Source organism: Podarcis tiliguerta, assembly GCF_965153285.1.
Source record: "Podarcis tiliguerta genome assembly, chromosome: 17".
Lineage (NCBI taxonomy): Eukaryota > Metazoa > Chordata > Lepidosauria > Squamata > Lacertidae > Podarcis > Podarcis tiliguerta.
The window spans coordinates 14239129-14250548 of record NC_139550.1 but is presented as its reverse complement, the minus strand read 5'-3'; the positions used below and the strand labels follow the sequence as shown (position 1 = coordinate 14250548).

Here is an 11420-nt window from a genome sequence, read left to right as displayed (position 1 = left end):
CACTTAGGGTATCTAGTTTGCCCAATCAATAATCCATTTATTTGATTTTTTACCCCACTCTTCCAACAGGCTCCCATTTTGCCTAATATAACCATTTTGTAAGACGGCAACCAGAAGTAAGGTTTGAAAGTGGGGAGCTCCTGGTTCATGCTCATAGCCAGGGCACGGGGACACTTGTGGTCGCTGGTGTGTAGAGTCTTCGTGTACATTACTATGAGAGGCCTGTACCACATCAGCAAAAGCTCAAAAACCAAGTTGGTGCACATGGTATGTGCACTGATACATGCAGCATGGAGCTTGCAAAAACAAAAACTGCATAGTTTTAGGCAGACTGTACATGGCATGGCAGGGACGCGGGTGGCGCTGTGGGTTAAACCACACAGCCTAGGACTTGCTGATCAGAAGGTCGGTGGTTCGAATCCCCGCGGTGGGGTGAGCTCCCGTCTTTCAGTCCCAGCTCCTGCCAACCTAGCAGTTTGAAAGCACATCAAAGTGCAAGTAGATAAATAGGTACCGCTCCGGCGGGAAGGTAAATGGCATTCCGTGCGCTGCTCTGGTTCACCAGAAGCAGCTTAGTCATGCTGGCCACATGACCCGGAAGCTGTACACCGGCTCCCTTGGAGTAGCGATATGGGACATGGATCCAAATGCTAACAAAGCCTTAGAAATAGGGCAGAACAACTTCCTCAGGAAAGTGCTCTCGCTCCCCAATGGGACTCCAGCTGCTCTTCTCCGCATGGAAACGGACGTGACAACAATATGGGCTAGAACTAGTTATCTGTGTCTAAACTATGTGAAAAGACTCCAGTCTCTCTCGGAGGAGAGGAGAGATTCCCCACTATGTCCCACACAGAACAGGAACAGACTAAATGTTGAAAGGATGGCATCCAACGTCTCTTGACCCAATACCAATTACAATATCTTCAGGTGATCATGAAGATGGATAAGAGGCACTTAAGAGATTGTCTCTTCAGGTCTGATGCAGAACGGGATTTAACCACAATTGCCTCTACCCAAAGTTCACCAGGGTTCCCACTTATCAAAATGGAGCACATCCAAGCTAGCTATCTGACAAGGCTCCTACTTGCCGCACCAAGAATTGTTTTTACAGAATTACGATTCCAATCGATGCTCTCAGTGGTGGTGGGTGGTCGGTACAGCAAAGTACAGTACATGGAGAGACTTTGTCTCTGTGGGCAACCTTGCGTAGAGGATCTGTACCACTATATATTGCAATGCCCGCTATATATAGAACCAAGAGACCGATTTATAAAACCCCTGCTTACGAATGGAACACACTCAAACAGGGTGGAAAGGGTGAAATGGCTGCTGAGTGATACTGATGACTTTGTAACTTATAAAGCAGCACTGTATGCATTGGCAGCTAAGAAGATCAGGAGAAAAGAACTAGATAAAACAGTGGTCAATTGCAAAGGAGATTCGGACATTTAAGCTGGCACATTCTACCTGAGAACCCCCTGCTATTCTATCGTACCCAACAAATGATTTCTAGGAGATGCGACCGTGGTTTATTGTATTTGCAGTGCCTGATGTTTTTATGGTTTTTATAGTTCTTGTTGCTTTTCTTCTCGTTCCCTTTGTGAATGATGCCATGGCCTTTGGCTAGTGCAATAAAGTTTATGATGATGATGTAGATACTGCTAGTGGGCGAGACGCTCAATGAAAGAATGACATAACAAACAAAACAGATATTAAGGCAAAGGTGATTTTCTTTCTGGAAAATTATATTGTTTTTGATATAGGCTAAAGCTATTTACAAAATAGTTCTGTCTTCTAAAAAGACAACAGATAGGAGTTCTCATTGAAGGGAAAGTGTCTCTTAAAAATAGTTTATTGTAGAGGATATAAAGCTATTTTAAAGAGTTTATAAAAAGTAACACCTTTGCAATCTTCATCTCATTGTCGAGCTTTGTGCAGTCCTAGTATTTATCTGCCGAGAGCACCAAGAAATGAGCAGAAACCCCACGTGACACAGCTATTGCTGGACTGCACTTTTCGCCTTGCACCAGGGATGGGGATTGGATCCAGCTGGCGGGTTGGATCCTGACCTTCCCCACTGGCCAAGTTTCATAGGTGGGCAGGGCCACCTTATCACCTGACATCACTCGATGTCAAAATGACATCAGGCGATCCATCTTCACCACCTTGGTGCATGGTGCTTTGAAGCCCCGGCAAGTGGCCAATCATCGGGCCTTCAAAGCAACCTGCATGATTGCTGAGTGTTGGCGCTTGCACCATGCATGGGGCTTCGCAGGTGCTGCTAGTCAGCTTACCCTCCCCACTAACCCAGCCCCATCATTACTTGCCCCACACCAGACCCAATATGGGATGGCCAAAGCTGCCTTGAGTCTGGGCCAGGGGAAAGGTGGGGTACATCACCATTGCCTACATCACCATCACCACCACCATCATGGAGGCATGGGGAGAGGGGGGGCTAATTAGGCCATAGGCCCTCCCAACCCGTAGAAAGCTAGCGTCTTAGGGGCAGGGGAAGGCTCATCTACAGCATTTTCCTCAACATGTTTGTCTTGTGCATTTCATGGGAAGCCTTTAGCAGTAGCAGCCTGGCAGTCTGGGAACAGACCTCACCCAGGGGCTTCCGGTTCCTCTGTCGGGATTCACAGAATGCTGTGAGAGATAGTAAGTCTGCAGGCTTGAGTTTGCTAGCTGATACAATCAGCCTGCAATACTTTCTATGGAAGTGCTGGGTCAGCGGTAATGTGCTGACAGTTGATTGGCTGTCCTCGGTTTAAAAGGGAAACCCATCCAGCAGTAAAGGGATGGTGTAGAAGAGTGTGGTCAGAGAGGGAGAGATAGAAAGGTCTTCCTATTTGCCTTAAGGTGCAGCCAGGTACTCTGTTTGACTGTACGAACTGCTCGTGTATTATAGCCTGCAGATATGTGTATATATAGCTCACAATAAATACACTGCACTGAAGAACCTGGAACTCTGAGCATTTCTGCTAAAGTGCCGCGGAGAATTCGCGACTCCCTCCGCTCCAGCTCCTCGTACACCTGAGGAGTCAAAGCAGCTTGGGATTGATGTTTACCCTGAGACTTGAAAACATCCCCACGTGCCTGACCAGGTTGGGCTCCACCACGAAGGCCCGCTCGCCCTTGGTGCGCAGCAGCGAGTACAGGGCCGTGTCTTTGGCGAAACCTGACCGGCAGCGCAGCTTCTTCAGGTAGCCCAGCGCGCGGCGGGCAGAAGGGGCAGAGAACAGCATGGCAGGGGTGCAGCACTCGGTGGCAGGCACGACGTTGTAGAGGGGCGGGGCCAGGCGGCGCAGCTCCAGGAGGTAGTGACGCCCAACCAGCTCCACCAGCAGCATGCTGTACAGGGCAAAAAACAGGGCGACAGGCCAGCTGGGGCTGGGGCGGCCGGCCGCCCAGGCATACGCGAACCCCAGCAGTGAGCCACCCAGCATGCCCACTCCGAGCCACTCCAGGATCCTCATGGGCTCCGGGTTGAGGTAGCGCTGCAGTCTCTCGGGGTGGTAGAGCTTCACGTAGAGGGCGTCTCGGAGGTGGGGCTTGGAGAGGCGGACCTGCAAGAGGTGGTTCAGCACCGGGAAGATCTCATCCTCTGGGACGGCATCGTCTTCCACCAGCAGCACGTGCTCCGGGTCGTAGTCCTGCAGCGACTTCTCCAGGCAGTAGGCGTAATCCCGCTTCTCCTTCTCAAACTGGTTCAGCGACGGCTCCGGAGCCTGCCGGCTGCTGTAGCGGTTCGCCACGCCAAAGAAGCCGGCCAGCAGCTGGGCGTCCGCATGGCTGCTGGGGTCGGCCTCCACATTGCAGAGCAAGATCTGGTGGTGCTGGCAAGGGGCCCCGCACTGGCGGAGCAGGCGGTGAAAGCGAGACGCCACCTGGAGGACGTAGTGGAACTCGGGGCGCCGCTGCACGGTGATGATGGTGATGAGCAAGCCCGTCTGGCGGGCCTCGCCGGGCGGCGGCTCAGAGGCATTGTGCACCCGCAGCCTCTCAAAGTAGCGGAGGGCTCTCAGGCCGTCCTCCTGGTTCTGCTGGAGGAAGTCTTGGCTCATGGGGCTCAGGTACCAGCGCCGCAGGTAGTAGTAAGAGTGGAGGAGGCGGTGGCAAGTCAGGGGTGCCAGCACGCCGAACGTCACCGCCGTCAAGGCAAGGAGCTGCAGGAAGGGGCTGGACCAGCGGCACAGCCTCCCACAAGGCTGCAGTCCTCGCGGCAGCATGGCGGCCACTTCCAGGGGGTCCCGGGCTCATGCCTCAGGCCATTCCTCGGGGCCGGAGGGTCTTCCGGTTGGGTAATGGAGCTGAATTGCTAGGGTCAGATCTGTGAAGAGAGGAGGGGGAAGAAACAACATTTGTGGATTGCGTCGCATCAGATCAGGCTGATTCAGAAGTGAAGGTACAAAAAGACGAGGGGCCACCACAATCTCTGCTGAGAAGCCAGGCTGCAGCAGAGGAAGGAAGAAAAGGAGTGCAAGGCCACTCTGTTGCTCCAGCTGAGACCCCAGCTGTTTTCCATGCCTCCACTCTTTGAGCTTTCCCACCCCAGTTGCCTATTAAAAGAGCCTGTCACCAAAACCTTGCATCTGAGTTTGTTTATGCCAGGCATAGGCAAACTCGGTCCTCCAGATGTTTTGGGACTACAACTCCCATGATCCCTAGCTAACAGGACCAGCGGTCAGGAATGATGGGGACTTTAGTCCTGAAACATCTGGAGGGCCGAGTTTGCCTATGTCTGGTTTATGCTCTCTACTTTCCCAGTACGTTTTTCTGTTATTGATTTTATTTGTTTATTTCATGAAATTTATTATACTGCTTGCTTGTAGGATAGAACCTCAAAGCAGTTCACAAAAAAAGATTAAACAATAAGATGACCACTAAAAAAAAAAATGCATAGCTATAATTTTAAACATACAAAAAGCTGAAACCAGATCAGAATAGACCAAACTCGTACAAACTTTCTAAACATCTGGGTAGGTTTCTCGAAATTAGCAATGTCTTCCGCAGGGACCAAAAGGAATAGTGAAGGCACCAGCCTGAAATCTATAGGCAGGGAGTTATAAAGTGCCACTGCAGCCGTACTGAATGACTCCGTTCTTACAGTGTGGGTATTGTGTGGATCGTATAAAAGTGTGCGTTCCACCAATCAAAGTGGGCGCGTGAGAACATCTGGGGTAAGGCAATCTTTTGCGCTACACCTTTTAAGATTAAACATCTGGGCTGCTGGCTGTCCTGTTTGTAGTGATTCCCCCCCCCCATCGTTTTTATGTAAATGTAAATTTATAACAATACCAAGTACACATCCGTATATAGAGATTACTCTGAATCCTGAGACTCCCCAACATCCCTTCCATGGGTCTTATTGTTAACATTTTCAACTGCACATTATTTCATAATCTATATTTTGTATCTGTCCATATGGTCCGAAATATTTGTTACATTACAAGCGATATTAAAACCCTGCTAATGTTTTCATCTGCTTACAGCGGTCTCCTAAATAAATTATAATTCCCCCCCCCCCATTCTTTCCTGAAGTTCCTGAGTGTGTTTGTAGTGATTTCGAAGTTGTTCTGGAGGCTATTTTGTTTTGTTTTGGCTGACGAGCAGGATTAAAATGTAAACTATCATAGATGCCTGCCTGGAACCAGAAAGGCCTGTTCATGAAGTTTTTTTTTTTTTGTGTGTGTGTGGTTTAAAGTTGATTATGTGATAATCCTAATCCTCTAAGAAAAGAATGTGTTAGAATTTTCCCAGGCTAGATGGCTCAGTTGGTTAGAGCAAAGTGCTGATCATGCCTAGGTTGCAGGTTTTATCCCTGTATGGGATAGCGGCATATTCCTGCATTGCAGGGGGTTGGACTAGATGATCCTCAGGGTCCCTTCCAACTCTACAGGTCTATGGTTCTATAGGATGAGACTTCCCAGCGGGCCTGGTTAGGTTCCCCCTACTCAAGCAGAGCTTTCTTTTTAGACAAAGGTTTTTATCCATTTGTTTTATGTAGTTGTGCAATTTTGTTTTTTGCACTGCCACAGGAAATGAAGAGTTAGGCATACTCCACTAAAGACGAGACGTTAGCCAACCCCCTTACACCAGCGAAAGGTCACTGATTACAAGGTATTAAAGGTAGTTACACAGGTAAGGTCAAGCAAAGGAGAATGGGGCAGGGTAACCACAAGTATTTCCAGCTGGCCTCTTGCTGGACCTCTCCTCCAACCTTAGAATGTTGTTATGAAACATTGCCAGACAGCTGTCACAGCTGTCAGAGGTCTCTTTTGAAAGAAGTGTTTCTTACGCCATGACAGCCCTTCTAGAAGTGAATGCACTGCCTAGAGAGGGGCAGGACAAGGGAAACACTCCTGCCCCACAAAACTACTTGGAAGAGAGAAAACAATCTTGAGCGTGCCTTCATTTTGATCTGGCAGAGCTCAGCTGGTAGGAGTTTTGCAGAAATCCTGTGGCTTCCGTGGCCATGGTTAAAGAGATTCATGTAACAAACATGCAGGAGATTAAAGAAAACTCACGCTGGAAAGGAGATTAAAGAAAACTCACGCTGGAAAGGCAGGGCAGCTATTTCAAGAAGACAGAATGAAGTTGTACCTGCAGACATTAAGTCCCATCTCTGCCTGTTCCCCAGGGCTAAACCATTCGAGTGGCAGCCTCGGCCTCTTCCTTCCCCGAATGCAGACCGCATTTGAGGGAGTCCCTTTATTTCCAAATTCGGAAATTTTAATCCTCGTGTCTCTCGCGCCTGCTCTCTCTTGCCCGCCTCAGTTAACCGAAGGTTAGTTTCCGGCATAACACACCCCTATTATTTTCCTCGGAATCAGCAGCTTCCGTCACCCCACCCTGCCCTCAATGCGCGGGGATGAATTAGGGCACCACACAATAATAATCGGCAGAAAAGCACCCGGAGGCCCGCCATAGGTCATGGGGAGCCCCACAAAGATCTCGGGCCGGCCTGGATGCTTGAACCCCAGTCCCCCGCGCCCGCCCCGTGCGTCTTTACGCACAGAAATGCCTTTTCGAAATGGCCCCGGACAAGCTTCCCACCTGCTTACAGGAAGGTTTAAAAAACGGAACGGATGTATCAGCCGCTCACATACCTGGGGAAAAACAACCATCGCCGATACGAGTCGAAGAAAACCCCTCAAGTGGGAGGAGAGCGTGCTGAACCCCCCCCCCCTTGGAACAGAACCGGCACTTAATCCCGAGTCCTCCCTGTTGCCTCTTTACGCGTCCCCGCAACAGCTCGGAATCCGAGTTCCGCTTTTTCCTGTTTGCTTGTTGCTCTCCTGCTCGCCGACAGGTCCCCCCCCCCCCCCGTTTTGTTTCCTCCCTTGCCTCTCTCTCTGGCAACGAGGGTGGGATCAAAGACATGAAGGCTGGACATGTGACTACCGCGGCCAGAGAGACAGAGAGAGAGAGAGAGAGAGAGAGAGAGAGAGAGAGAGAGAGAGAGACGCAGAGCGGAATCCCAAGTCATTAAAAAGGGTTGCCTGCAGCAGCTGGTGCTGCGCGTCTTCTAGACCAGGCATAGGCAAACTCGGACCTCCAGATGTTTTGGGACTACAACTCCCATCATCCCTAACTAGCAGGACCAGTGGTCAGGGATGTTGGGAATTGTAGTTCCAAAACATCTGGAGGGCCGAGTTTGCCTATGCCTGGGCTAGACGCTTGGCGACAGCTTTCTGATGAGATTCATAGAATTGCAGTGTTGGAAGGATCATCTACACAAACTCCCTGCAATAAAGGAATCTTTTGCCCAACGTGGGGCTCAAACCCTTGACCCCGAGATACAGAATCTCATGCTCTAGCAACTGAGCTGCTAACAGCATTCATTCCATTTATCCAGTGATGGCCAAATTGGCCCTCCAGCTGTTTTGGGACTTCAGTTCCCATCATCCCTGACCACTCGTCCTGTTAGCTAAGGATGATGGGAGTTGTAGTCCCAAAACAGCTGGAGGGCCAAGTTTGGCCATCACTGCGATTTATCAATTTGCCCATTTTTCAATAATAACAGTAACAATAACAATGCATGTTAACTTGTGCTTCATGGTTCAGATGGATAACATGCCCTATGCAAAAACACTTCAAAGCAGGCAAGGGCAGCAGCTGGTAACATTTTGGCTTAGTGAGACTGCAAGTTTTAACTTGCTGTTTGCATCCCAGCAGCGCTTAGGAGAGTGAACAGAGTACAATTGTCTCCTATAAAGAAAACTCAATTATTCTTTGCACGTCTTTTATGGACAAGGGGAAAACTTCCATGTAAGATGGAAGGCAGGATTGCCTTCAGCCCTGTATCAGTAAGTTTTTAATGTTTGACATTTTATTGCCTTTTTATGTGCTGGAAGCCAGCCAGAGTGGAACCCAGCCAGATGAGCAAGGTACAGTCATACCTCATGTTACATTTGTTTCATGTTATGTTCTTTCAGGTTATGTCCCGCAGCAACCCAGAAGTACAGGAAAAGGTTACTTCTGGGTTTTGCTGCTCGCGCATGCGCAGATGCGCAAAATGATGTCACATGCAAGCACAGAAGCGGCGAATTGCAACCCATGTGTGTGCAGATGCGCCGCTGCAGGTTGCATTCTTTTTATGTTGTGAAGGGGCCTCTGGAATGGATCCCATTCGCAACCAGAGGTACCACTGTACAGTGGTACCTCGGGTTAAGTACTTAATGTATTCCGGAGGTTCGTTCTTAACCTGAAACTGTTCTTAACCTGAAGCACCACTTTAGCTAATGGGGCCTCCTGCTGCTGCCGCGCCGCCGGAGCACGATTTCTGTTCTCATCCTGAAGCAAAGTTCTGAACCCAAGGTACTATTTCTGGGTTAGCGGAGTCTGTAACCTGAAGCGTATGTAACCTGAAGTGTATGTAAACCGAGGTACCACTGTATTATGATTAAGAAATTAAGGTAGACGCCTATTGATGTAGGTTTGGAATTTATGCATTCATTACATCATAATGCATCCATTGCCAAAAATACGATACACGCAAACACTTTTAAAATGCTTCTAGTTGCACAGAGTTTTCTCTCCCTAGTTTTTCTTATCTTTATTTATTAAGTTTGCCAGCTGAAGATCTCCAAGTGACCTACAGCAATAATCGTACACACACACACACAGAGTCTCTACCGTATCAGTATCTTGTCTAAGATAACAACGCACCCACCATATAAATCATAACAAACAGCCTTAGCTATACTCAAAAGAATGATCAAATAATACTTCTGCTCACTAATTAGCAGATAAACAGTCACACACCCCTTTTAACCACTCCACCCCCCCCCCCAAACGTCTAGTATCAGGCCAGCTTGAAATGTGTTTGCAGGTTAGCACAGATAAAAATAAACTGGACTGAAGAAGCTGGATGGAAAGGGAGCAATCTTTTATTTAAAAAGGGGTGAGGATCCCTTTGAATATAAGAGCAGCTGTGCTGGATCATGCCAAAGGTCCATCGACTTCAGCATCCTGCTTCCCACAATGGTAATCAGATGCACAATGAAGCCTTAAGCAGGATATTCAGAGACAGACTGCCTCTGAATCTGGAGAAAGAACAACCAGGTTCAGAAACAAGTCTACTTCTAAATATGCTGAAGTCAGGGCGACTAACAACAAAAAGCCCCTCATTTTTCTGCTGCAGTCATACTCCCTCCACATTCCCTGTTGCCCTTCAAGTAAGGGGGGGAAAGGAAGCCCCCTTCCCTTACAGCAAAGGAGAAAAATGTGTTGACAATTTGTCCTCCCTGTCTCAGGAGACAAGCCAGCTAGGGAAGAAATAAGGTACGTATACAGATTTGAAGAAGCACAGTTCTGATTGGCTTAAGGTGGGTGATCAGAGACACACACATATTTTTTTTGTGCCTGGGGACTTGCTGGCCTGAGAAACAAAAGCAGGATCTTTAAGAAGGGAAAACAAAGACCTTCCCTGTTGATTTAATTATTTGCAATAAAAATAAAAACGGAGGGGGGGGGGGGGAGAGACTTCATCCACTCACTCCAGCTACAGACCAGCTAAGCTAGAAATAGTGAAATTCTGCAGGTTTCAAAATATGCATTTGCTTCCCAATCTACCTAGAACTCTAAATTTTCATATTTTAATTTTATCAGATAACTTTATTAATAAATATAGAAATATACATACTCTTTGGCAGAGTTATTGTTTGGGGGGTTGTTTTCTTATTTTGCTGCTATTGATAGTAACTTTTTGTAGCTGTGTTTATGATTTATGTGGACATTGTTCAGTTTTGTTATGTACTTTTTGATGTGCTTTATTTACTGTTTACAGGTATATTCACTTTTGTAATTATGTAATTCTTTTCATGTTGTAAGCCACCCACGACATGGTTTTTAACTGCAGAAAGGCGGCATAAAAAAATAAAATGGTGATGATATTTTTAGAAATCCCAAACCCAATATAGCCCAAATTGCGCAATAGTTGTATAGTACAATAATAGATTGTTATTGAGCTAGCCAAACAGCCTCAGCTACAGAATTAAGAAGACTGCTAAAATAACGAGCGGGTTTTTCCCTAACCTTAAAAAAAATGCATACCTCTTTCCGCTAAACTTCCTCACTTCCGCTTGAGATGAACGGAATTTATGGCAAACTGTTGCTTTGGTACCCATACAGGTTGCCCAATAACAGATTTTGTCCACCATTACAACTTAGGGCACGAAGACTTCAAGCTACCGCGAATAAAGGGGAAAATGAGGCAGGAAAGGTAAGGGCAAAGTGGCAGCCATGTTTCTTATGGTCACTACAACTTCAAGATCACAGGAATTCATAAACTTTGTCGGCCATGTTTAGTAAAGGCAGAGGGGCTTCGAAAACTCTCGCAACGGAAGAAAGCCAGCGTTTAGCCGGACGTCGCGCCCAACGAATGTGTGGCATAGAGAGATGGAAAAGTGCAGAGTAGCATGACTCTGTTGCCTGGATACTAAACTTCCCGGTTCATTTTGAAGTTTTCCTCCTCTCCCAGGTCGGACTGCTCAAAAGAAGCCAGTAAGATAAAGATTTTGCAGCCCGAAAGATTGGGTTTCTCTTGAAAAAAGAATCAGCAAAGAATAAAATCCAGCTACTATTTCCCCCCCGATCACAATGGTGCTTTAAAATCGGGAGCTGCGAGGTATTGAGCTTTCCCTGCCCCTTTTATTTCTTGTACTGTACTTGGTTGGTTTCAATTTCCAGGCAGAAAAATCCCATCCGCAGAAACGCATCTCGGCTCGCAGCATAAGAACAGAAGAAGAACCTGGCTGAATCTAGGCAATGGCCATAGGAGCCAACTCCAAGGGGGCCAATGTCCCTTTGAGCCCCCAATAAAATATTTGAGAGGTCCCGCCCCGCCCTCCTTAACATGATCGGCATTGCCATTCAAATAGTCTGGGTGTGCCTTGTTATATGATTATGGATTT

At 47.7% G+C, this 11420-nt stretch overlaps 1 protein-coding gene across 4 annotated transcripts; it reads right to left on the bottom strand.

The window, feature by feature from the left end:
* Positions 1-1727: 1727 nt before the first annotated feature.
* Positions 1728-10800, bottom strand: PGAP4 (post-GPI attachment to proteins GalNAc transferase 4). Of its 4 annotated transcripts, XM_083420410.1 has the most exons (3): positions 10561-10800; positions 10305-10360; positions 1728-4333 (listed from the first exon to the last, which is right to left on the bottom strand). In XM_083420410.1, exon 3 carries the CDS (start codon positions 4230-4232, stop codon positions 3045-3047), a length of 1188 nt encoding a protein of 395 aa, XP_083276536.1. In that variant the 5' UTR covers positions 4233-4333; positions 10305-10360; positions 10561-10800; the 3' UTR covers positions 1728-3044. The 4 variants fall into 4 exon arrangements, with proteins under 4 accessions (XP_083276536.1, XP_083276537.1, XP_083276534.1 ...); XM_083420411.1 differs by lacking the exon at positions 10305-10360; XM_083420408.1 differs by lacking the exons at positions 10305-10360; positions 10561-10800 and adding an exon at positions 7113-7538.
* Positions 10801-11420: the final 620 nt, after the last annotated feature.

Bases quoted from the DNA above. Each gene is read 5' to 3' on its own strand.
- PGAP4 (XM_083420410.1), bottom strand. From the start codon at position 4,232: ATGCTGCCGCGAGGACTGCAGCCTTGTGGGAGGCTGTGCCGCTGGTCC.